Source organism: Drosophila ananassae, chromosome 3L, assembly GCF_017639315.1.
Source record: "Drosophila ananassae strain 14024-0371.13 chromosome 3L, ASM1763931v2, whole genome shotgun sequence".
NCBI lineage: Eukaryota > Metazoa > Arthropoda > Insecta > Diptera > Drosophilidae > Drosophila > Drosophila ananassae.
In genome coordinates this window covers 9,050,984-9,078,273 of record NC_057929.1, presented here as the reverse complement: position 1 = coordinate 9,078,273, position 27,290 = coordinate 9,050,984, and the positions used below count along the sequence as shown (strand labels likewise).

General features: G+C 43.4%; 2 protein-coding genes across 10 annotated transcripts; one reads left to right on the top strand and one right to left on the bottom strand.

The window, feature by feature from the left end:
* The first annotated feature begins 271 nt into the window (after positions 1 to 271).
* Positions 272 to 23,754, top strand: LOC6494640 (transcription factor collier). 8 transcript variants are annotated; one of them, XM_032450670.2, is made up of 12 exons: positions 272 to 785; positions 4,528 to 4,745; positions 4,815 to 4,870; positions 10,322 to 10,395; positions 11,682 to 11,750; positions 20,909 to 20,990; positions 21,060 to 21,240; positions 21,446 to 21,727; positions 21,796 to 21,943; positions 22,008 to 22,300; positions 22,684 to 23,094; positions 23,265 to 23,754. In XM_032450670.2, exons 1-11 carry the CDS (start codon positions 604 to 606, stop codon positions 22,821 to 22,823), a joined length of 1,725 nt encoding a protein of 574 aa, XP_032306561.1. In that variant the 5' UTR covers positions 272 to 603; the 3' UTR covers positions 22,824 to 23,094; positions 23,265 to 23,754. The 8 variants fall into 8 exon arrangements, with proteins under 8 accessions (XP_032306561.1, XP_001959964.1, XP_044571415.1 ...); XM_044715480.1 differs by having other exon boundaries at positions 481 to 785; positions 21,060 to 21,177; XM_044715479.1 differs by having other exon boundaries at positions 481 to 785; positions 21,799 to 21,943.
* Positions 23,755 to 24,671: 917 nt separating this feature from the next.
* Positions 24,672 to 26,861, bottom strand: LOC6495978. 2 transcript variants are annotated; one of them, XM_001959927.4, is made up of 2 exons: positions 26,452 to 26,861; positions 24,672 to 25,486 (listed from the first exon to the last, which is right to left on the bottom strand). In XM_001959927.4, the coding sequence occupies exons 1-2, from the start codon at positions 26,693 to 26,695 to the stop codon at positions 24,891 to 24,893; spliced, it is 840 nt and encodes a 279-aa protein (XP_001959963.2). In that variant the 5' UTR covers positions 26,696 to 26,861; the 3' UTR covers positions 24,672 to 24,890. The 2 variants fall into 2 exon arrangements, with proteins under 2 accessions (XP_001959963.2, XP_014763571.1); XM_014908085.3 differs by lacking the exon at positions 26,452 to 26,861 and adding an exon at positions 25,647 to 26,022.
* Between the last annotated feature and the right edge of the window lie 429 nt (positions 26,862 to 27,290).

Here is a 27,290-nt window from a genome sequence, read left to right as displayed (position 1 = left end):
CGCCGCTCAAACTTGTTGCGAGACCAATTTTCCGAAAATCCCAAATTCTCTACGGTGCATTGACTTACATACATACACACGGAATACGTACACGTACACAGTAGTACCCAGTACACCCACAATCCCAATCACAAACCACAAACACCTATATATCTCTATTATCCATATCCTTCCGGGCGTTCGCGTTTTGTTCAGTGACCATTTGAAAAGAAAAGTGGAGAGCTCGAAAGAGAGTTAGTTAGATTGAGAGAGTCTGGGATAGCTCATTGATTGCCAGCTCTCCAGAGACCACGCCAGACCACAACAGAAACCACTAACCGATCGTATTGGTGTTACCCGAAACCCAGAGCCTTCAAAACGGCAGCCACAATTTCCAGCGCAGGACTGGGAGACATCGCCGCGGGAGCCAATCCGTACGCTGATCTCCACCAGCATTCGCATCATACGCATCCGCATCCTCATCCGCACTCGCATCCGCATCCACATCCACATCCGTTCGCTAGTGCAGCACCCCTGACCGCCACCGACGGCTTCAAGCTGCGCTCCGAGGAACCGGTGCCGGGCTTCAGCTCGGCCTCCCCCTGGCCCACCCTGGAACTGGGCATGGACTGGGGCCGGAAGCTCTATCCGAGCGCCGTCTCCGGCCCCCGATCCGCCGGAGGTCTGATGTTCGGCCTTCCGCCCACCGCCGCCGACATGAACCAGCCCCGGGGACCGATGACCTCGCTCAAGGAGGAGCCCCTGGGCAGCCGGTGGGCCATGCAGCCCGTCGTGGATCAGAGCAAGTAAGTAGGATCTGTTCTTGGGGGTTCTGTTCTTTAAGACAGTGACTTGAAGTGAAAAAATAGAAAATAGAAATAGAAAATAGTGAAAGTAGTGACTTTTAAAGTGATCTTTGAGTGCAGAAGTGTGGAGAGTTTTCTAAAATTATTTTATAGAAGGTATAGAAGGTCTATAGAAGGTGATATATGAAAATAAACAGCTTAAAATAATAGAATAGTATTACTAGAGTAGATAAATGTTAAAATTTATTTTAAAGCGGTTTAGAAAGAGAAAAGTTTTAAGAAAAATCAACTACGATTTAAACAAAAGAAACATCAAATATAGAAAAACTAAAACAAATATAGTAATTTTATGATCCTGAAAGTTTTTAATAATTTTAGAAAACCTACCACACCATTTTTCTGTCTATAATTTCCATAAAAAGAATCCCCAAGATACCCAAGCCCTCACAACAAGCCAGACTCATGGAAGGACTCCCCTAATCCCTGCTAATCTCTCCCCTAATCACAAACGGCAGTCTCCACAAGCCGGCAACAAAATATTGGCAACAATGTTTCCGCAACAAACGCACGCAGAATCCGAGGTGAAAAAAAATATAAAGTCTCCAAAAAGGAAAGCCTCTGGAAGACGGGAAAAAAGTGCGTTTGTTTACTTTTTGGTCAAAGCCGGCAACGCGTCCGTCCAACAATATATGAAGGCCCCTGGGGGAGTGATTCCGCAACGTAGTAAGTCAGTCAGTCAGTCAGTCAGTCGCGGGGGTAGCCGGGGCGACAGAAGATTGGGAGATTTTTATGGCCACCCGCCACCCGCCACCCCACAAAACAAAACACAGAAGAAGAAAAAAAATAGAAGGGAAACACCACCCACTCACCCAAGATGAACCCCAAAACAACGTCCATTCAGATCCCAGACTCACTCGAAAATTTCACTCAAAATATTTGGGGTTCACGCACTTTTTCGGGTGACTTTTGATGTTGGGACGGGACTTGGGCTTTGGGGGAGGAAGGATACTTTGTGAACTCAAAGGGACTTCTCAAAGGGATGTTACTCGTACTGTTGTTGAGCTGACTTAGCTTTCACTTTCTCACTTTTGGCCGCATCTCCAAGATGGAGAAGAAGAGGAGGGTTGCTTTTGTGGCCAAAAGCCGAAAAAAGCTTTTATTTTTCTTGGGCCGTGTTTGTTTAGTTGCGTTTGAGATGTTTCTGGCGTGAGATGTTCGCGCCGAGAAGAAGTGCGCGAGTTGCCCAAACCGAAATCGAAAGCGAAATGACAGCGGGCTTTGTCCATTCAGCGGCGGCAAATCATCATACCCACCTGAACCCCAACCCGAATCAGAATCCCCACTCGCACCACACTGCCAGTCAGCTCCAAAGGCAGGACAATCTTGGCCAGGATCATAACCACAATCAGACATTAAATTCTAAGACAATGCGCTGTGATACGAGGTAAAAAATAATGTATTTATTTATGAAGAGGGTGGAGGAATATTGTCTTCCAATTAGAAACAAAATTCGACTTCTTTTCTCATATAATCTCCTCATAATACCCACTTAATCCGTTTAGAAAATAAGCCACCCCCTCATAAGTTTTCAAACCACAACCTCCATCCCCCCAAAAAAATGTATAATTCATGCTTCGATTGCTTTTTTGAAAATTTCTCGGTTTTTGTATATTTTCGGAACTCTTGGCTTTGCAACTTTTTGGGGCAAATAAATCTTTCCAGTTGCGATAATTGTTGACTACTATAATGTATGTGGTTTTTGTGGCAAAAACCATTTATTTAAACATTTATCTGGCCATCTAACTGGAGCAGAACAGGACACACACAGGACACTCCGCCACACAATTGTGTGAGTTTTGTTGTGTCGAACTCCTTGTCGCTGCCGAAATAAATCATGAGAATATTCCGGAATTTATTTCAACAAAGATTGTCCTGGGAAAGAAGTTCTATACAAGAACAAACTATAGATTGCAACATAATGTCCATAAAGTGTCCTTAAAGCCAAGTGTCGTGTGGTCTTTTTTGGGAGCAGGCTTTCACGTGCCTGGAAATAGACAAAACGTGACCACGAATGGGACTCCTGCCACACACCTGGCGGCCACCTGGGCATCGATTTGCGACAATTAAATGTTGGCATAATAAAATCAACAGCAAAACGGCCACAAAAATGCTCTCAATTTTTTGTTCGGCCCTCCAAATTGGCGGCAAGTGCAAACAAAGCGAGCTGGCAAACTGCCGGCGAACGATTTTCCACAATTTCCACAGCCATTCGAGTTGAAAAGTCAACAAACAAAGTAAAAAAAAGAAACAGGAAGTGAGTGGCGCTTAGGTGGCACAAGTTCTTTTTTTTTATTTGCCAGGATGTACTCGGCATTATTTCGCTGTTCACTTTTCGAACACACCACCGCCAGCCAGGACTCCACCAGGACGCCATAACAATAACCTTTCACCAGAATGTAACATGTCTGGCATTTATATGTCGTATATCCCCACATATCCTGCCTCTCCAATCGCATTCTGCCCTTTCCCTGCCCTCCTCTGGTCCTCTTAATTTGTTACCAACTTTAGCACCGCAACCTGGCATTTCCTTAAAGACATCCTTTAAAGGATATTCCATAAAAAAAGAAGTTTAATTTCCAGGAATAGAATCTACAATCTACAATCTACAATCAAAACTATTGAAAAAACTATGAAACCAAATCCAGTCACTGACTGATACATCGACTCCTTGGGGTATCCAAAGCACTTATTTAATAACTAGGACGCATATCCTTCAAATTCGATTGCATTATCCTGCGGGGCAGAGCAGAGAGAGTAGAACAGAGTTACCGTCTCTATCATTAGCTGATGGCCGGCCACTCCATGCCTGGCATTATCCTTTGGCAAATGTGTATATAATTGCAGGACCCCCGAGTCGCCTGAGTTGGCCCGTTGGACATGTGGCATATCCTGCTCCTTGACATTGCTCCTGTACAAACAAGAGGCGCACACATAAATAGTATGTAGAAAATAACGCAAATACAAATACAAAGGGAAAAAAATCTGATAAAATCAGCATTTTCTAAATTAAATTGTTCGTTATGCATACAGGATACTGGGATACAGGGGGAAAGGAGGCAAAAGAGCAGGACCCTACCTTATTCCTGCTGGCTCGACATTGTCCGGTAATTGTCCGCTGAAAGGATCAAACGGGGGCAGGGCAGTTGGTAGTTTAGTCTGACATTTAGCATATGTGCTGGCGGCGGGGGTACATAGCAAGGACAAGCCTTTATTCCGTCTGCGGCTCAGTGTCCACGTGTCCTCCACTCCATGGATAATTGCTTGGCCCATATCCTGGGCAAACGCATATAAAATATTTCAAGTGTAGCAGGGTAAGAGGAGGAACTGTCATACATCAGGATTACTGTGTCACGTTGAAGTTGCTTATGCGCTTTTAATGATAGTTGTCACTGACCAGTGTCCACTCTCCACTGTCCACTGTCTGGTATCTAGTGTCCTCTGTCCACTTCAAGCTGCTGCCTGAATGTCACTCTCCACCCGTAATTGAGTTGTCCCTAATTCCTGGCCAAGAAACTACTCCCGCACTCTCCACTGTCTGCTGCCAATTAGAGCCTCTTTAGGCCAGGCCTATGTTTACCCAACTAATGGCATAATTACTGTCCGTCTCCTGTCCTTTTTACAGGACACATGTAATACATTTTACTAATTCTTGTACCATTTTTTATTTTTGATAACATTGCAGTTTGGGCATCGGCCGCGCCCACTTTGAGAAGCAGCCGCCCAGTAATTTGCGAAAGTCGAACTTCTTTCACTTCGTGATCGCTCTCTACGACCGAGCTGGGCAGCCCATTGAGATCGAGAGGACGGCCTTCATAGGATTCATCGAAAAGGACTCGGAGTCGGATGCCACCAAGACGAACAATGGTATCCAGTACCGATTGCAGTTGCTCTATGCCAATGGTGAGTTTTTAATAGTAATTAGTCCTTTTTAGATAAATAATATTATTGATTTTTGGAAAACCCTTACAGGAGCCCGCCAGGAACAGGACATATTCGTGCGCCTTATCGACTCAGTATCCAAGCAGGTAAGTTACAATTAAATTTAATTAACTATAGATTGATTAAGGAAACAAATTATAACTTGAATGAATTAAGACACATCCTGTCGAATATCCTTTTGAAGCAAAAACTCTCAACCAGTCTATGAAAATGTAATTCCTTCCACTCGGCTGGACTCGTGCATTGTTTGTTTTGCTGATTCGAGCATAAGTTGCATTCGAAATTGATTGTCACGGCTAATTAAGTGCGTCCTGGCGTGTCCTTTGGCCGATAAATTGAGTCGTCAAACGAGCAGTTCATTCGCACTACTTCTCCCCAAAAACCCAAATGGAAATGGATGTGGAAAGGAAAGGGGTGTAACCGGGGATAACGAGAGAAAATCGAGAGAATCGCACAGGGATCGAACATGGTTAATGCGCTTTGTTGTGGGTGCGTGCAAGTCCTTCTTCAGTCCTTTGCGGGTGCCGGGAGTCCTTTTAGCGACTCCTGCTGCACCATATGTTAGCTTTTGTGGGCCTCCTTTTTTTTCCCCCTTTCAAGGGCAATTAATTTCTCGAGTGACAAATTTTTATAGACGTTTGTCCAACCTATGTCCTTGTTGCCTTTCTCCTTGCCAAGTCTTATCCATTAACCCCCTCGCGCCTCTCAATTTTTCTCCGTTTTGTGGGCGTTTCTTGCCCATTTAGCCCATTCGGATCAGAAAACGAGCTCGCAATAAATTTCTCCACAAATTATCGACAGCAGTGACATCGCCCCCTTTCTCTATATATATATTTTTTTCCTTTTTTTTTTGATGAGAAAACCCATTTAATCGCAAAAAAATATGCCCGATATTGGCAATTGAATTCTACGAAAAATAATAAAAATTAAAGACGTCATGAAATCAATATTTTTTTGGGGTTTTTTGATAAGAAATACAACAAACTGAAAATTATATTTTAATAATATTTGTGCGTCAGGACTTAATGGGTCTTTAAGGGAATATTACTATTCCCGATAAGTGGCTGAGACTCCCAAAGGACAAATAAATTATACATTTATGCTGAACTTCTATTAATATAATAAAATCAGCTGAAATGAAACTAACAACTGATATGCATATTTTTCAAGATATCGATTCATTGATACCCTAAAGTAGCCCTAAAATAGCCAGATATGCTCGACTTGTGATGGATTTTGGCTGAACCTACCCCTAACCTGGTGGCTTTTATTTATTTTTTGTATTTGGAAAGTGTCGCAAGCTGGGAAAAGAACAATCAGATGATCGGATTAGGTGGGCTTCCCTTTTTTTTATTTTTGAATTTTACATTTCTGATGTCGCGTGTCGGCTTTGTTATCGGATTGCGTAACAGGTAAGGCGGGGATAAGCGAGTGTTATCTCAGCGGGTGGGGGCTGGCAGAGTAACTTGAAACTGTGGCAGGCCGAATGCGATTAAAAATGGAATTGTCTCAGGCGGAGAACTGAGGCGGAAGCAATCGCAAATGGCAGTAGAAAGGCTCGGCGCAGGACAATTGTCAAAATGTCACGTGGCCAGAGGAGCGAACACAAAACGGGCCAACCCTTGCAACCCCTTTTATGTCAGAGGCTAGCCTGGATGGGCTGGTTCGGCGGAAGGCAAATGCAGCAAATCATGGTCATAATCATAATTACATTCGATCAGATAACCGAACCAACGAACTCTCGTTCGTTCGAACGGGAGGCGTCGCAATTGCAATTTGAGCTAACGACGGAACCACGGAAAATCGCCTCATTTCGGCGATCATATTTCATTTTCATCATCAGCCGCCACAGAGTACGGGTCCAGCATAAAACAATGGCAGAATCCTTTACCCCGCTTTTTCCTGTTTTTGGCCAAAATTGTCCTTATCTCGATTTATACGCTCACTAATACTAATACGCATACGCGCGTCCTCATAAAAGCGCAACGAAATCCTAAACCCAAAAGAGAGAGAGAGGGGGGATATAAGGACATAAGAGAACGCCGGCGATTAATGCAGGAAGATAAAACGAGATGCATGCTGTGTGCAAAAATTAGATGAGCTCCTGACAAGGACTCTCTCCCAAAAAGAGATATTTTCTTTTATAACTAATAATTTTTAATTTAAATCACTTTCTTTTCTTTTCTAACTAATAATTTTTAATTTAAATCACTTTTTGAAAAAAATAAAACAACTTAAAGCCCCATTAAAAAGAGACAAAAGACTAGGAAGCCCCAATTTATTGGCAATACATTCGTCCCGTTTCCGCCCCCTTTGTCTGCGCCTCTTAATTAAGCGATAAAATTAATTTGTATGTCAACACTTAAAAAGCCGAGAGAGAGCATCATTTTCGATTATTAACAAATTGTGCCTGCTCGCTTAATGGCAAATTGTTATTGTAAATATATACATTACTGCCGGTTGTTGGTGTTTTGGTTGTTGGGGCCGGCAGCCGCTCAATAAATTCAACAGATTGCGCGAAATCTCCCCATTTGCATCTCACTCGTGTGGGGATGAGACTGTCTCGCTTTCACTCACTCTCTCCCAACGCCCCATGCACTGGCAATGCGATTAAAAATGCTTTCACGGCAAGTGCATTTCTGCGGTTGCCAGAGCGAGAGGCAGTGAGGAAAGCAAAAAATAAAATGGTTCCTGGCATATCGGCCTCATTATGCGAAATGTGTAATGCATGCGAGGAGAGGAGGCCTCTTTGAAATTCTTGCCGGCCCCCGCCCCAGGGGACCCTTTGGTTCCATAAAGGTGTGAAAGCTGCCCCGGGCCATAATATCTTACTACAACTAGGGGAAATTCTTTAAAACAAGTTAATAAGTTCATAAATAAAAACAAGAAAAGTATAAATATTACTTTAATGTAGGGGATCCCTTTTGACAGAAAATATGCAAAGATCCTAAAAAATAAAGAATAAATAATTTCCTTTTGTCCTCTTCAACAAACAGAAGAAAAAAATTATAAAACGGATGCAAGAGTCCTTGCAACAGTGTAACCTTTATTTTGTTTTCGTCCTTTTTCTGGGCAATTTATGCGTTGTCCTGATAAATGAAGCTTTAATAAATTAAGAGCCACCCTGCTCTGTTTTCTGTTATTTTATTATTGTTTGGCCTTTCATGGAGGTATTTTTTTTGTAACCCGTTGGCTGGGTCGGGTCTTTTGTGCCCGATAATTTATCTTGTTTGGCGAGATTTTTGTTTGGCCCGTTAAATATGCAGCATGCAACATGCAACATGCAGCATTCAAGTGCGTGAATAATGCAGCCAATGTCGATTCATTTTATTCCAAAAGCGATAATAACAATTTGCAAAAAACAACAAACAAAAAATGTCAGTTCTTTGCTGGAGTTTGATGGAAAATCGTTTAAAATTTAAAAGCTACCGAGGCTCATCCTGTTTGTCCTGCTCTTCCTCTTCCTCGTATCCTTTTTCTGACTGTGCTGTCATCACTTCATCACTCGCTTTTTTTCGCATTTTTTCTGTGCTGTTCTGTTGGCCCCAGCTCCTGCTCCTGCTTCAGGATCCTGTTCTTTGTCCTGTTGATAAATCGTAGTTTAAACGCTTTTACTCCAGTTTTAGTGGCTTTCGTTTAGTTTCCTGGTTTTTGTTTTTTGTTTTTTATTAGATGAGCCATTTAGCCTCGGATTTCCAGCTCCTGACTCATGACTCCTGACTTTCGGCCACAAAACTCTGACGGGGAAAAAGGATACAAACTAATTGTTTGTTTCTGCATCCCGCCGCAAGGATGATGGATGATGATTCCTCTTGTTTTCCTCTTTCAGGACTTGCTCTTGTGGGTGGGAGAACTTAGTTTCGGGGGCTAGTTTATGGGATTATCTAATCTAATATTAGTTTGGAAGTTGTTATCCTTCAATAGTACCAGAAATCCTTTTTTTAGAAGCCCACTTTCTATAAAAAACAGGTGACATATAAAAGTTATCCCTGCAGAAAACTTTATGGTCCTTGCCACACACTATACCAAAAAAAAAACATTGAAAATCCATTACCCCGGACAGGGATAAAAAGGACGTCCCATCCTTGTCCGACCTATAATTAGCTGCACTCCGTCCGGGCCAGGATGAATCCGTAATGCCGTACATTGGACATTGAGCTGGGCTATCGAGAGCTCTGCCCGATGAGCTCTGATCCTTAAAGGAAGAGGGGAATTATTAACCTGACAAACGGGATAATAAGGGATGATCATAATTTTACATGTGCCCAGCTAATGCCAGGAGCAGCAGGAGGTCACCCTAAGGGGGAGGGATTCAGGACACCAGCCAGGAAGATTCCGCTCCTGGTTGCATTAAAATTAATTTCTGATTATCTATTTGGTTGGGCATGGAACTGTTCGGCATCCCGTGGTCTGTCCTGGTACGCATCCTTGGCTCCTGTATGCACATATGTTGATGACGTCAGAGGAACCACTCGTCCTTGACGGCAAGTGGCGGGATTCTCCCTCTCCCCTCTAGCCGTGGAGTTTCCACTTTTTGTTTTTATTTCAATTTTTTTGGTGGATGAACACGGCGGCTCAGGTTTTTGGCTTCCTCACTCTCGGTTATTGTTATTACTTTTGCGTGTATCTCCTGGCAGTTGATGAATGATCCTCTCTCACCCCCTCAGCCATCGAACGTGTGTCCTTTACCCCTCTCACCCGGCACCCCTCATCGCACTCACATCTCCATCGCATATGCCGTGTTTTTCGCCAAACTAATTCGCCGGATGAGTGTTGGATTACGGTTAGGGATTGGGTGGAGGAACAAGGACTCCTGCTTTAATCATTTTTAAATTAGAGTCCAATGGGCCTTTTTGTTTGTGGCAGACAGTAGTGGTGCTACTGCTACTGCTTCTGCTCCTTCCACCCCCTTGAACTGACATCGTTTGTTTATCTATTTGTTGCTGGGGACTTTGAGAGGTTTCCTGGTTTTCGGGTGGTCGGTTGGTCGGATGGTTGGGAAATTGCAGCAGATTGTCTAACGCTGCACTTGCGGTTGCTGTTGCTTCCACATGGCATGATTCCATAGACCAGCCAACCTGCCAGCCATCCTGCCAACCACCCCCTTGGCCACACGCCTCACTTCCTATTCCCGAGAAACAAAAACAAACACCCAAAAGTTCGAGTGGGCAAATACAAATACTAGGACAGCATAAACCGCCTCCCTCGGAATATTATTCATGCGGAGAGGTAAAAATTGTGGACTCTGTCAATATTTGCATTATGTCCCATATGTCGATTTGCTGGCAGGAGCGAGGACCAGGAGCAGGAGCAGCTCCTGTAATTAGCATTTATGTGTGTTTGTCTTGGCCCGAAATGATAGTTGATAGGGCCAACACACTGTGGGGGGGTTAAGTCGGGTGTCGATAGCCGTGGGTTAATAAACGGGGTCATGTCGGGATTACTCAGCTAAAAGGCAGGTTGCCGGGTAAATAATTACTAAGCTTAAAACTCAATGCCAACATACAGGACTAATATTGATCCTTCTCCTATTTCAGGCCATCATTTATGAGGGACAGGACAAAAATCCCGAAATGTGTCGAGTTCTGCTAACGCACGAGGTGATGTGCAGGTAAGTCCTTATCAATAATATTCCTCCTTTATGACTCCTTTATCCTTTTCGGCCATCCACACCTTTTTTATTTCGTTAGCTGATACTGATTTTCGAATCAGAATCTCTCCAGTCTCCGGGGGATACTCTCTATGGAGCTTCTTTAAGTTCCTTGTCTTAACTTCCTTGCCATCCTTTTTGACTTTTATTTTTTTTTTTTTCTGCGGCTATGAGCCACTCAAATTATAGAGACCTGAGTTCTCATTTGTTTTCCGTTGATTTTTTCCTTGATTTTCTGGGGGGGTTTCTAACGCTTTTCTCCAAGCTTTATTCTGCTTTAATTTTGTTGACTTTTAAGCTCCGTCCGGCTGCTCGGAGAGTGTGTCCTTCGTTTTATTTTCACGCTCAAACGCACGCGAGCTGAAACGTATAAATGGCACGGCCCCCGCCATTGCCGCCCCCGGGCTGCTGCCGCTTCGGTTCACCCTTCTAGCAGCTTTCTGACAGTTGAAGGTTGCGTAGAAAATAAAAACGGCGCAGTCGGCAGGGCACCAGAAATACAAAAAAAAAAAAAATGAGAGAAAAAAAAATTATAACACAGCTTCGGCCGAAAAGCTGCACCCCCCCTTTGCACAGAGTCCTTGCTGGCCGGCCATCTTTTATTATTTCGGATTGGCACCCAGTTTTTATGTTTGCGTAGCATTATCAAAAACAAGGGGACAACGCACACAAGGATAACACAGGGGTTGCAGACTCCCACTCGTGGCAGAGTGGCAGAGAAAGAGAGGCTGCCAGGGGGGCGACTTCTTTATCGTTTTGGCTTTGCGCCCATTTCAGTCATCCATGTTTATGTTATATGCCCGGCAAAGACCCAAAGCCGGGTCCAGGCTAAAAATACCACCCCCAAGGATGACCCTTCTCTCCACCATTTCTTTTTTTTTTCTTCTATTTTTTTTTTTAGCTAGCCCTGGGCTGTGCAGTCGAAAAATTACGCAGCCATTGAACTCGATATAGATATAGGTACATGTGTGGCTATATAGAGGCAGATAACACGGATAAGTCCGAGGCAATGACAAATGTCTGACCTCGAAAAAAATAAATAGAAAATAGAAAGATAATAAAAGTAATAGTTTTGAAGAAAATAAGAAAATTACTCATACGCCTCATGGCCCACCCACATACAGCCCCAAAAAGCATGCTATACAATTTATTTTCTTAGCCTAGACTCTAGTTATTGTTTATTTTTTAAAGATAAACATTTAAAATTAAATAAATAACTTAAATTTTTATACTTTTATCCATTTCAGCCGCTGCTGTGATAAAAAGAGCTGTGGTAACCGCAACGAGACGCCATCGGACCCCGTCATTATTGATCGGTAAGTAGCCCATAGTTCATTCCCCGTAACCGTAACTGTAGCCATAGCCTGGCTATGGTTGCATCCTATCCATGTCCAGGACCATGTCTCGTCCTGGATCCTCGTCCTGCACAAAAGATGACATTTTAAGCTGCTTTTCATCATCGTCGCTCGGCTCTTTTCTTTTTTGTCAGCCTGCGCTCTGCGGCTTGTGTATGCGTATCGTTGATTTATTGGCATTATTATCAACTGCAATATAAAACACGATGCGGCAGACATGCAAAGGGGGCTCTTTCCTACTTACCCCCCTTTCATTTCCCAGAGTTCTCCATCCTCCGCGTCCTGTATTCAGAGATGAAAGTCGTCGAAACTGAAGCTACAGAGATACAATTTGAAACAAAAAGTTCATCAAAATGGCAGCTACGCAAATTCTATTTTCATAAATTGTAAATTGAGACGAGTTCGCGGCAATCCGACACCCCCTCAATTTTCCATTACCTTCCGGCCAAAAGTGCCCCGCCAGCCACCACTCCCCCTCCTTCCGTTAGACTGTCGCGTGTCAAGCGAATTATGTTAATTGTATGCACATCCTTGCGGCTGCCAAGAGTCCTGGGAGTGTGCCCGCTCTAATTGGCTTCGAAAATATTATTTGAGTGACGGAAATTACAGAAACCAAAAATGAAAAACAAATTTTTATGGCTAGAAAAGGATTTAAGAAGGAAGGGGGACTATCCTACGCAATACTATCATTACCTCAAGAAATGATTCAAGATTGTTACCATTTTTATACCAAAAACCCATTCTTGGGCATCTTCATTGAGTTGTTAAACAATTTCCCGGTCCCGGTCCCCAGGCTCCATTAAATTGAGGCACACCTTATGCAGATGATAATCATCGCTTTGTGTGATTCCCCGTAACAGAGGAGATCTGACTGAAGGACCTCCCGCGAAGGGTGTCCCCGCATATTTGCCTATTCCCATCTCCTCCATTCCTGCCCGCCAATGGTATTCCATTTTCCATTTCCATTTCGAGGACTGCCCACAATGGTGTTCCTCGAACCGAAGATCTCTCCGGTTGAGGCCACAAGCTGGGCACGAGAGTCTTACGGGCTTAATGATTCTATTATTAAAAGTGGACGGGAAAAGTGTCTGGCCGGGTAACCGGTTGGCTGCCAGCCCGACAATCAGCCCATAATTGGTGTCATAATTAAATTTAATTGATTGCCTCTTCTGGGCCATGGAGAGGTTCTATGTCCGCCAGTCCGCCGACCCCCAACTGTCTCTTGGCTTGCAAATTTGGAAATGTCCAGACCAGGGCACTCCAAGGCCTAAAACCCACTGGCCAGTTGTGCCACCAACACGAAAAACACGATCTCGGCAAGATCAGAGACCTCTCCGAGCGCTGCTACATTTATGATCTTGTTAAAATTGCTCGGCGTGTTCGCTCTAGAATGGATCCACAGATCCACAAATGCCACAGAGCCAGTCGTCATCCGTTCGAATAACAGTTACACTTGGCACATCCACTCGAATCACCAGTCACTACTGGTCGGTGGCATCCACACGTGGCACTCACTCCGGGCGCAACACTTTTCGCCCCGATATTTACGATTATTAATTCATTTCTTCTCTATTTATTTGCCTTGTTAGTCGTGATGGGGCAAGCTCATGTCTTGCCACATTTAAGAGTGCCACGTTTAATCCGTTTTAGAGATGGTAGCGTGATATTGGCAGTCATTTGAGTTTATTTAAAGGAAAAACAATATTTTCTGATAAATATTATACATTTTGTTTCATAATTTACCTTAGAAAATCACAGATTTTCAACCTTCCGTGTCACGCTCACACCTGTAAGCTCTTCAGTTTTTGTCGCATTTGTCAGGCGGGCTGTAACTTTTGTCGGCATGGCATTCCAGAGGCAGAAAGCCCGGACGCAGGCGCATATCAATCACCAGCTAAAAACACTCCCAGCTCCTGCTCCTCCTATCCGTTTAAAAGGCGGCATGGATCAGAGTCGCCCCATGCCACCTCCTCCATGCCGCCCGCTCATTGATATGCCAGTAGATCATGCCGCCGGCGGGAAGACAAAGACCCCGGGATAATCTATCTGTTCGCAACTAAATTTTGCCACAAACAGAGATGGAGATGGATGAGGAGCAGGAGGTAGGTGAATCCACCTAAAGCGCTAACTTGCCCGGAGGTCCCAGGCATTTTGCCACTCAGACATAACATTCACCTCCTTTATATATAAGAGATCGTACCCCCTTTCAAGTGACCAAGGCCCCTTTGGAAACTTTGTCAGCGGCGCGCAACAATTGGAACTGATTGAAAATTCCGAATCCCGGGGACACTGGCTTGCATTTCAAAGTGAGGTTGACGAAAGCCAAAAACTGATACGATATGACAACAGCAACAGTCCCAACAACACCAGTTTGGAGTCGCGGCTTCCAAGTGGCTGACTACCTACTATGTATGTAGGTATCTCTACCTCTACCTCTACCAACCGAATGGCTAACTCTCTTAGCCAGTCTGACGTTGGAACGTGTGCCGTGAGAGTTGCTTATGTTGTTGTTGCAACAATCTCAGTGGCAGCAACAACTGCAACAGCAGCAGCAACAGTAGCTTGGCAACTGGCAACATTCGCCCGGCGATCTGCACATGTTTTATTGATGAATTTCTGTTATTCATGCAGGGGATCTGCAGTTGGAGTTGAGGCTTTGGAGATGCCGAAATTGTGCACACAATGAGCTAGGGGTACAGTGGGTTAAGACTAGTAATTGTAGTCAAGGGTTAAGGGAGATGAGATATGAAACAAGATAAAAAAATAAAGCTAAGATGCAATAGTTTAAGATTAGTAATTGCAATAAGGGAGTTCAAGAGGCAATTGTTATAAGAAAACTATAGGTTTCATTATAATATTTTAACTATCAAACAATTAATTATTAAACTAAGAACTTAAGTATATATTTTAATTAAAATCATCTTATCACACTGTGGAATAGATCGTTGGGATTTGCAATTACCTGGGGCAGGTGATGAGGGCTTAGTGGCAGGCACCTTCTTCCACTCTTCTTGGCTCGTCTCGGTTGCAATCTTGCCCTCTCTTTCTCGGTGGCCTTTTTTTATTTATGATTTGCGAGGACACTCGCGCATTGTCTCCGGATTGGGATCCGGAATGGGGGGATCCTCCGCCTCCTTCGAGTATCGATCGATTCAGGTCGCTACCTTTTTCCCATTTTGTTGGCATGCACTTCGTGTGTGTTCCATAATTAAGTGAATTTAAAGCTCACTTCGGCGGTGGTCGTTGTTGTTCTTGTTCGCATTGTTGTTCTGCTTGTTATTGTTATTGTTTTTGTTGTTGTTTGTTGTTGTCACTAGAGGTATTTGTGTTGTTGTTTCAGCGACATGTTCCACGTTTTTGTCACACATTTCCATCAAAATGATCGCGAAGAGTGTGTGGCTTTGTTTTTTTTCTCTCTGTTCTTTCGATTAAATTGTGCTCCATTTGTTGAATTTAATTCCCGATCCACATCTGGCATATATATATGGCGTAATAATGTGAGCTCTATTGACAGCCGTACAATTAAAATCCTTATCGCGTGACAAGCGCCGCACTCGACTTTTTAATTTGAATAAAATTGTGAGGCAATCAAAAGAGTGCTATAGTACCACCCCTCCAATAAACCCCCAACTACCCCCCATATAATGGCTGAAAAAATAAAATAGGAAAAATCCCAAACGAGCTGTAACAAAGCAAAACACAAAATTGAGGGAAAAAAAGCTTCGAAAAGCTAACAATCGAAAATTTGCCACTCTTGCATTTATCTACGTCATTGGCGTTTTCTTCGCTTTATTTCAATTTTCTATATTTGCTCGGTGTTTTGGTGACCACCACCAGGGCCAAATAAACTAAGTGCCAACTCCCATCCAGCCCCACAACTATTCTCTACCAGGTCCTGCCTCCTGGCTCCTGCCGTGGCAGAGTCGGCAACAAATAGAATTGACATTTTGTGGTGTCCAATATGCAAAAAAGTGGGCGGAAAGGAGTAGAACACTCGCAGGCAATCGAAAAGGATATGGTTTAGTAACTTTAGATAGTAGATACTTATAACTACCATTTATAAGTAGATAGATAGTCTGATTTTACTCCAAAAAGTATTTAAAATCATTTTAATAATCTTTAAAGAAGGCTTTATCTTTAGTTTAATAAATATTATTCTTTTATAAATAATTATTTTTTATTATTTTCTTTATATAATTTCATAGCAATTATCCTGACCCAGAGTGTCCTGCGTGAGGTGAGCCAATGTTTTGGGCCATTCATTCATCGCATGCCTTGATAATCGCACTCGCGCTGAAAATGATGACAAAACTGCTAGTAGTTGCTGGCCACAGTTTTTAATTTTCTAAATGCATTCCAGCCACCTGGCTGAACAGGGGGAGAGTAGAGTGTTCTGTCGTCCTGTCGTGTCCTGTGCCTGTGCTTGGGCCAGTACCAGTACCAGCAAGAAGAGTCCTTGCCAAACACGAAAAGGTGGTTCATGGAACGGTTTCCCTGCTCAAATATTCAAAGCGAGGCAAACACAAAATGTTGGAAAGAAAAAAACGAGAGAATTTTGATGGCATTTGCGGTCAGAAATCGACAGAACTCGCCATGAAATATTGGGCAGACATCGCTGGCAGACAGACCATAACAGTTAATTATCGATAAAGATATGAGCAGGGAACGCATATTTCTCGCTTTTTATCATTCTGCCACCACACCATGCCCCCCAAATCCACATCCACATCCACTCGATGGCGAAGTAATTTTCATAGACTTTAACGATTACCTTTGAAGTGGAAACAATTGAGTTTCGGGTATCAGGGTTTTACTGCGAACTGCACTTGATTTTTCACCTCGTAAATCAAACATGAAACTGAAAATGGAAAACGAACCGGAACACCAAAATGCCAATTGAATTTTTGCATTTCAAAGAAGTTCGGAGTTCGGGCCAGGTGCGGCTGCAAAAATTTGCATATTTGTAGTAGACTGTCTATTGAAATTGAATTATTAATGCAAATGGGCCAAAACGCTCTTCTACACTTTAAATTGCCATTCTGGCAGGTCTACCCAAAATTTCGATTGCTCCTGGGACTATCCAGTTTATTAAATCATAAATTTCTATTTCTGTTCAAATTTTCAACTGAAACTCTCCACTGATAGGGCATGACTTTATTAATCCACAAATAGATATCACAATTAACCCTTTAAATGGCGGGAATCCCAGAGGTTAGTCCCCTGAATTAACCATGGGCTTACTCAGTCTAATGTGCATAATTGAGGTAACCATATGGATTTAAAATTCACAGATCAGAACTCTATATATATAGCGCCACATTGTCTTTGTCTCGGCTCATCATCTTGGGATGAGCTCATCTATTAGTTGGTGTGTGTTAGCCATTTCCTCGGCCATTTACCCCTCTTGCATAATTAATGGTATTAAAAGCGTTAACTGACATTCAACACACACACATCGCACACATCCCAGTGTCACAGACATGCGGAAATAGTTGGCATAATTCGAGCATTTCAATGAGGTCGATAATTTGATGGTTCAGTGGAGAGCAAAGGATAAGGTCGCAGTGAGATACATTTGTATCTTCATGTCTGCTACGAGCTACTTTTATCGTTGTCTGATATCTAACCTCGATATGGCGATGGTGTGTGGGTGGTTGGGTTGGACTGGGTGCGTGTGTGTACGAAAATAATCAGTTTAGAGATGAAGAAATCCCAAAAACAACAAGATGCTCATTCTCTCCCCAAAAAAAAACAAAAAGAAAATAAAAACAACAACAAAGAAAGGTATTTCCCCGGTCCCAACGGCATGACTTTCGGTCCCAAAGCAACCCCCAAAAATGAATACCAAATATACAAACACAGAACACAGAGATTCATTCAATGTGGAATGAACTTGGGCCGTAAAAAGCTCACTCCGCATCCGTAAGATACACTCAAAGTGTCACTCACTTTCGCTTTCACTCTCTTCTTATCGCAGTGCGAGAGCGCGAAGTGAAAGTGTTTTCAACAAGTTCTCTTCCGGCCATAAAGGATAAACGTATCCTGCACACAAAACAAAACAAGGACTTCACCCCCTTTTGCCAAAACGGAGTCTATTATAATACAAAGAAAACCTGCCCTCAAGATGCGGCAGGATGCGAGGGGGGGCGCGGGTGGGGAGAGGATGACTAGGAATCCTTGGGCTGCCAAGCGTGGAGCGTTAAGCCAAGAAAGAGCATAAATAAATAAAGCCCGGCAACAATAGAAAGCACCAACAACAAAATGGTGACTTCATCCTTGTCGACGGCCATGTTTTCTCTGACTCTGTATCCAGTACTCCAGTATCCTGTACTGTCCTTATGACTACGTGTGAGTGTGAGTGTATTTGTGTGTGCTTTGGTGGAGAGAATGCCACAAGGCATAGAAATGGCGCGAAAGTAAGTTTTCGCATTATTTTCAAGCCTCCCACCCACGCCTAGCCATTGCCATTGAGTTTATGCGACAATAAAGTTGAAAATTTTGAATATTATCGTTAGTGAAAAATTAGAGACAAGTTGCCACAGACCTTCTAGTCCTCCTCCTTCTCTGGATGGCCTCTGCTCACCTGCGTTATCCTGGCGTGCGCCAAAAACGCTCGTGGCTCCTTACGGCCTGTTCACGCCATTGCCCGATAAAATCAGCGACAAAACGTGGGTGCCACCAGAAAATTGTTCATCTTGTTGTTGCTTTCCGTGAAAGGAGGGGAGGAGGGAAGTCCTGGTCCTGTGTGGAGGGAAAGCGATTTATGTTCGCTGAAAATTCATCATTAAATTTGTTAGCTCTCGGGGCGATGCAAAGATAATGCCACATAATTCGCTCTCGGCTCTGTTGTTGTTTCGCAAATTTTCAGTTAATCGCTTGCCGGCCCCAAAAACCATAAACACCAAAAAAGTTCAACGCTTTTTGATAAAGATAATTTTGAATTTATTTCAATTTTCTGTGTCTGCGATGACGAGCTGGATAAAGGATCTTGAGGTTAAGGTTGAGAGTTATGAGGGGATTTTTTTTAAACTACATTTTCATTGGCCATGTGGTTTTAAGCTCTATTTTGAGTTGAAATTTAAAGAAGTATCCACCCACCTTTACCCACAAAATTAAGAAAGAAATCACCGTCCTGTCGGGGATGTTCCAGGTCCCTCTCCCAAATATGAATGACCAATTATGCACTTCGTTGGCGCTACGTGACCTGACCTGCCAATAGACCTCCATCGGAAATAGAACCCTCAAGGTGGCCCCGGTGTCATGTGCGAACATTTGATGATGCGTAGCTTTTCATTAAATGAAAATTTCGCGTTGCTGGCAAAACAACAAAAGGCCACTTCCGAGCCAAAGACAAAGAAAGCCAAAAGACGGCAAACTTTGTTGCCGCAACGAGGAGGAGGCGCAAAAATGGGCGGCCAAGATGGGAGACACTTTGATTTATTGGCAGGACGCGACTGGAATTTTTAATTGCCTGTTAGCGGATGGTTGGCAGATCCTTCCAAAAAGCCAATCGAAAATCCTGCCTGGTTGATGGGAAATTGAATTGGTCAGGATTTCGTATTTTCAGTGGGATTTTCAGTTCGTCAATTGCATATCGTCCTGCAACTCGAATAGACAAAGACATATGCAAATGGAGAGTCTCACGAGGGGGAGACACTGAGAATTTATGTGTCCTGTCAGGATATTTTGAAAACATTGTAATTCAAGCGCGGCGAGGGCAGGATGCTAGATGCTAGATGCTAGATGCTTCCGAGAAAGTCAATTAGCTGGCCATAAAAATGCAGGCACCGCCCGAGAAGTGATGATGTCCCTAATCCAGGGAGTATCTCTCAGGGATGAAGTCGTACCACATCAGCAAGTGAAATTAGGATGCTAGGCTATCCTCCTCTCAATAAACACTCGATACGTATTCAAATTTCAGTTTTTCTGCCCTGCAGTTACATCTGTAGTGTAATTCGATATTGTATCTGACAGATACACGGCTCACAGCTCTCGGGGGATGGCGGTTCATGGCCTGTGTTAATGATGATGAGGCTGCTCCGATGTTCTCTTTTTTTTCTCTGTAATGGATATCAGCATCCCCACACATCTGTTTCCATTGCAAAGTCCGACAAGTTCACAATTACTCTCGATAAGCATTTGAATAATATTCAATATTACTTCTGAAGGTTATGCGTAATGGATTGCTTTTATTTCCACTTTGCTTTTATCAAATTCAATTATAATTCTCCGATTTTTGGTCATATCTCGAGGATGTCAATGCTTTATCGCCTCTTTGTGGAAGATTTATGATTTTCGGAAACCAGAATTTCTTGAATTTCTTGAATCATGGGCTCTTTATTTCACACCAGCCCTTCGGAGAGGCGAGCACTTCACATTAATAAAATACAAAAAAAAAAAGTGTCAAGAGTGTAAACAAATTTGCGACACTCCCATCGGACAAGGACATATGCGGGGATGCCACCCGCTGGCCAGTCAGGAGCAACCCTCCCAGCTACCAGTTACCATCTACCAGCTTCCAGCTAATTTGTCCAATTTGTCGAATGAAAAACAAGACAAAAAAAGAAAATATGATGAAAATTGGCGGCACAACGCCACCAGTTTTTGGGCTCACACCCCCCGTTGATCGGAAAGGGAAATATTATTTCTGCAAATAAAATCAGCATCAGACCCAAGAGGGAGTGGCAGGGGGGAGGCAATTCAGATAGGGTCATATCATGTCGCCGGCGGATATATAAAAGTATTTCAGCATTTAAATGCACCGCACACGGGTGTCAATTTCCCTCAGTTGGGCTCAGCTCTGTTCGCTCTCATCCTGGCCGCAGGACATTCGCCGTCTGTCACCCCACTTATCGCAATGGGCACTCGGCGGCAGGAGCCTCGGGCCAAACATCTGCCCAGAAAAAAGAGAGCAAAAGAGGGCTCTGGAACAAGTGGCAGCAAAAAGGCGCAACCCGTCATTAGCGGCTCGTAAAGTCGCGACTCTGAATCCATCGTTAAGACCTCTTAATTGAAGCTTCCATTTAGGCAATTTTCAGCCAATAAGGAGCTAGCTCTATACCTTAATAAAATTGTGTTTATGAATCGTTATATTGATCTGTAATATTCTTCCATTGCAGATTCTTTCTCAAGTTCTTCTTGAAGTGCAACCAGAATTGTCTAAAGAATGCCGGCAACCCGCGGGACATGCGCAGATTCCAGGTGAGTTACTCTCTCGAAGGCATAACCAGATCAGTTCTTATATGATATTTTTATTTCCCATTTAACCAGGTGGTCATCTCCACACAAGTGGCCGTTGATGGACCATTACTGGCCATCTCCGACAACATGTTCGTGCACAATAACTCGAAGCACGGACGAAGGGCCAAGCGGCTGGACACCACGGAAGGTACAGGCAACACATCCCTGTCCATTTCCGGTCACCCCCTAGCGCCCGACAGTACCTACGATGGTCTGTAGCAAAATTCCAATTATTCCGACCAATTTTTCGTTTTTGCGTAGAGCTCTCCCCCCCGATCCCCCCAATGAATCCCCTCCAGCAGTTTCCACTTTTCATTTCGTTTTGTAGCAATTGGCAAAATCCAGATGTGAACGCATCCCATCGACATCCTTACTCAATCAAACAATTTTTGGAATATTTCTTTTAATATTTACAGGATTGTATCCACCTCTCCCAGTGGCCACGCCCTGCATCAAGGCCATCTCGCCCAGCGAAGGCTGGACCACCGGCGGCGCCACGGTCATCATTGTGGGTGACAACTTTTTCGACGGCCTCCAGGTGGTGTTCGGGACAATGCTGGTGTGGAGCGAGCTGATCACCTCACACGCCATCCGGGTGCAGACTCCGCCGCGGCACATTCCCGGCGTGGTGGAGGTCACGCTCTCCTACAAAAGCAAGCAGTTCTGCAAGGGATCCCCCGGACGCTTCGTCTATGTCTGTAAGTGTTTGGAGATGCGTCTTAAAAGCTATGTACATCATGTCTAACCTTCTGTTTCCCGCTCCAAGCAGCTCTCAACGAACCCACAATCGACTACGGTTTCCAGCGCCTGCAAAAGCTCATTCCCCGTCATCCCGGAGATCCAGAGAAGCTTCAAAAGGAGATCATCCTAAAACGGGCAGCCGATCTGGTCGAGGCTCTCTACTCCATGCCGAGGTAAGTGTGCCGCAGGATCAGTCTCTTTTTGGTTACAAATCCTAATACCCAACCCGTGTTGCAGCAGATCCCCGGGCGGTTCAACGGGCTTCAATTCGTATGCCGGCCAGCTGGCGGTCAGTGTTCAGGACGGCAGTGGTCAGTGGACCGAGGACGACTACCAACGCGCCCAGTCGAGCAGTGTGAGTCCACGGGGCGGATACTGCAGTAGCGCCTCCACGCCGCACAGCTCGGGAGGATCTTATGGGGCAACTGCGGCCAGTGCAGCAGTGGCAGCCTCCGCCAATGGATATGCACCCGCTCCGAACATGGGTACACTGTCCTCCTCGCCCGGCAGTGTCTTCAATTCCACGTCAAGTAAGTGTTTAAGGTCCTTTAGGTTTAAATACCTTAGAAGGTGAAGGGAATAAGCATCACACATCTTTGAGGCGAAGTTTTAAATAGCTTACTCTTCTAAGTCTTCTAATTTATCATTGAGAAGAAAGATCATCTAAGAAATAGAACCCTTTAAGATTATCCCTTAATTTGGATTCCATTTCCCTGAATCCCCAATCTAATAGAGTCCTTTTCGTATCAGTTCATTTGCCTTGATTTCACCTTCCGTTCTGTATGACTCTCACATGAATACCGCCCCCACATAAACTGAAAACTCGCCTCTGCCCCGAAAGTTTCCCCCACCAATCCGACAAAGTGAACAAAGTATGCTCAGCAAAGTGCATTTTCGCCATTAATTCCAACAGTGTCCGCCGTGTCGTCGACGTGGCATCAGGCGTTCGTGCAGCACCATCATGCGACGGCCGCCCATCCACACCACTACCCGCATCCCCACCAGCCGTGGCACAATCCGGCCGTGTCAGCAGCCACGGCGGCGGCCGTTTAAGCGTTTCGGGAGCGTCCGGAGGATCTGAGATGGGGGAGAAGAAGAAAGGCCAACGAGGAGTAACGACATTTTGTTGAAATTAAATGCTGCCCCCAGAATCACGCCCTCGCGCCACCCAACCGCCATCAGCACCACCCACACCCAGAAACGCACTGTAGTAGCCAGACACAATCTATCAATCTGCAAGGACATCCGAGGGTGTGTGGGGCAGGTGATTCAAAAGCTGAGCATTCAAAACACACATCCACACCACAGACAACACACAATTACGGTATTTATAATTTCTATTTCTAAAATTTTGTAATAAAAAAATCCCATTTTGTAGAAATCCCAAAGTAGAACGTTTTTTAAATCGAAGAGCCTTTAGAAAAAGTCCCTTTGCCGACTACCATCCTGAAATTAACCTGAAAACTAATCCATTTCTGTATTTTTTGATTTCAGGGGTCAGCAGCCTGAGTTTCAATCCCTTCGCCCTGCCCACCTGCAATACCCAGGGCTATAGCACCAGTCAGCTGGTGACGTCAACCAAATAATATTACTACTAAATGAGGCTATTGGCAGGCCACCACCACCACCACCACCACAACTCCCCCGATCACCACCTCACGAGATGACCGAGTTCGCCCCGCCAATCAAAAGAAGCTCGAAAGTGCAATAAAAAACAGAAAATGGTTCCAAAATTCAAAAAACTCGATCGATATAGTTGTAAATGTTTAAAAATTGATGCCCGTTATTTTTAATTTTATTTGAGTTTTAAAAATACTTATACATATAGAATACCATATCAATGTAATGAGAAACATATGAAAAGGGGAGGCATATCATGCAATGGGGCTCAGGATCGGGCAATTAAACAGAAATAATTATTGATTAAACCCACATCATGTAAATACTATCAAAATAAATATAAAGCCTAATTATAATCGGGAACTGTGAATAGAGGAAATTATAACAATTTATATACCCATGATGATCAATATTCAAAATACGAATTCAGATATACCAAAACAGATAAAATTTGAACCAACTTTTGGACATAACTAAACTGCTTGTATACGACACTTTCTTGGATTAATATCGAAACTTAAAAAAAAAAAAATAAATACAATTAACGTGGAAAAGTACTCTCTGCCAATTGAGAAAACCGAAATCAAAATGATATATACCTACATAGATATACAAGCCGTATTTGCAGCATATCTAGCGTAATATTACAAACAAATTTATACCAAAATTTTGGCAAACATATCGTGCACTTAGTCCTAATATCCATTTCACGCCAACACACCGCCACCAGTTCACCTAATCGAACATATTTGTATAATGCTCTCATCATATTCACTGTTCAAAATTCATTTTGGGCGATCCACTCTCGATTAACACCAAACATCATCGTAATATATATAAATTTTGCTATTCAAGTCAGAGTGTTTGATAAACTACCGATTTGTTGACTAGCCATTTAAGCCTAAGCAGACATCACATGCGCTAACAATATCTGGGAGTGCATATACTATACATATTTAGGCTTAAGATTATTGTTTATTATTCGATTTGTAGGGGTTTTACTGTAATTTGTATCTGTATTGTATCATAATGTATGCGCTTTCACTCCTAGATCTAAACGAGATACCAATATGAGGGCTCGAGAAGCGAATCCAGTACGATAGTAAAGCATATTTATAAGAAACGCATTAACAGCAGAACTTAGCCGCAAAATCGATTTGTACATTAAACTACAATAATTTATAATAACAATCTAGCAACGCTCTCTGTTTTGTAAATCTTAACAAGTTATTTAAATAAAATTTATTTAAAATAAACGTCATAAACAAGAAGACCCACTCGTTATTATTACTACGTCAAAGACTTTATTTAGGTAAGCATTTGGATCAAGTATGAAATGAGAAAATGGAAATGCCATTTTACAATTGAAATAATTGTTGCACTTAGTAAACGGGCGTAAGTAACTGAATACATAACAAATGTACCCAGTTCTAATCTAATTACAATTAATGAGCTGATGCTCCAAGTTCCTAGTTATCCTTCCTTTTTTGCACTCATACTTCAATCCTCCTTCGAAGGAATCGGATCCTCACTCTCCTTAAAGAGAATCTCTTGGATCTTGGAGCGAACATACAGCTTCCGGCTGAGCGACAACTGGCGCATGATAGGCACCAGGCTAAGTGCGAAGTAGTAGTCGTCGTCCTTGCTTAGCTCCTCGTGATTTTGCTGGATTATGTAGCTCAGTTGCTCGCTAACAGTGGTCAGGCGGTCGATCGAAGTCTCCAAGTTGTTCTTTAGCTGCTTGGCCGAGTTGGTTGGAGTAGCCACCACGGTGGCCACTACGGGTGCCGAGACACTGGCCCTTCCGCCAGAACTGGAGGTACCTGTGGCGTTCAAGACAGTTACTTTGTCGCCTGTCTCGTAGGCTTCGTCCTCCATCACATGTATGGGACTGTAGCAGAGCGGGTCTTCGCTGTATATAATGTCCTTGATATCCTCGCTGATCTCATCTGTGTGCTCGTACTCCTCCCACTTCTGAGGCAAGGCACCGGACTCGGTGGCGACTATAAATGATCCAGATGCGGGCTCTATCTTGGGCTTGGCCAACCGCAGCGGCTCGCGCAGCTGCTTGGCCTTGGTTATCCTCACCGTTTTTTCTGTAAGTAAATGGAGGCGATGACAGTGTTTTAGCGATACATATTGAAAGTGGCCTAAATATCAGAGTCCAAATATCACACAGAGATGGACGCACTCGATAGTTTCCCGCGCTGCCCGACAGAATGAGCCAGGCACTATTGATTCAGAGTCGCGGCTTACCTTTCTTTATGATCGGAATGACCCGGGGCGACTTCTGCTGCACGGGGCTCACCAGAACTTGGTCGCTGTGCTTATGACGCAGATGCGTCCACAGATTAGTCGTATTGTTGCCCTTCAAATTGCTGGCCATTCCCCCACGCGATATATTATTGCCGCAATAGCGGCATATCGCAAAGTTTTCGCACTCTTCGTTAATATCGTAGTGCTGCCACACGCTGCTCACGCGACCTTTAGGCATTATATATGCTTTTTATTTACTTCTAAACAGTAAAAATAAATTTTTTCAGCTACGAAAATGATTCTAGCGATAATAGCGTTGCTGGCCCCAGTGCTGTACAGCTTGCGCACAAACAGTGTTGGAAAACGTTAGCGGATAGGGGTGAAAAAAAGGCTACTTAAAAAAAATAATAAAATAGTAAAATAAAATATGTATTTATAGAAACCGAGGCGAGGCCACCATTAAATCACTTTACTATATTTAACGAAATTCGAATTTACATTCGATACCAGAAATATGTTTTCAGGTCTTTGTTTGGGAGATGTAGACATAGATTTGTTAGATATTGTTTGGGTTTTTGTTGTTTGGTTTGTTGGTAAACATTCTCTTGAGCTGGTTTTGTTCACTTTTTAGTTGGATTTTGATCGATCTTTGATTTCCCTCCAAATCTACTAGGCGGGCCAGACCACCTTCCGTAGATATGGCATTTCTTACTGATCCGTGCTCAACCTCTCCGGCACGGACACGGACACGCGTGGCAGTGAGGGACGTGCGTGACATTTTTCGGATATTTAATCTCAAACTTACCGTTACTCGGTGTCGAGTGGAGGCATCTGTGGCGGAGCAAGCTCCCTGTTCCAGTCTTTCCTGAGTAGGAAAGCAAATCGCCGCAAGTTTTGCAGCAAGCATACGGCTCTATGCGGTCGTCGCAGGAGACCAGATTGAAAAACCTCCAAACACAGCTCTTCGTGTTCCTGGGCTCCACCAATTTGCAGCGGCTATCACCGGATTTAAGGAGACTTCGTAGCTCCGATTTCTTCTCGACATGCATGGCGGAGGAAGCTGATCGGGCCCGGAATTAGGTTGCCAAAAGAAAAACCAAAACAAATTATAAAATCCACACAAATACAAGCAAAGCACGCATGTCACGACGTTCAGTCACGCACAAAATAGTGTTGAAAAGTCTGCAACAAAAAAATAAACAATGGATGAAACCCTAAAATGAATGGTAAATTAAAATATTTAAATATTTTTGATCAATACTTTGGTAATCAAAAGTTTTTTTCTATTTTATAGTCCTAGAAAAAAACGTATTTGCTGTTAACTCGATAACCGATAACTACAGAACCATTATCGGTTTAAAAAAAAGTCGCAGTAACTTTTGCCACAATTAATTAAAATTTACTGACATCCTAGTTCTGTCTTCAGTCAGAGATTGTTTCTTTCGAATAGAAAAAAGGTGTATTGGAACAACTAGTTTAACAAGGAATGGATCAAATATCTGCCCTCAGGTTATTATCCCGTATAGCTTTTCTAACATTCATTAAATAATTTCGATTATTTTAGATTGGATAGATTGGAGAAGAAGATTACCTGAAATCAAACCACTGAGATGACCAATTTCTTATAAAGTGGCATAATTCGTT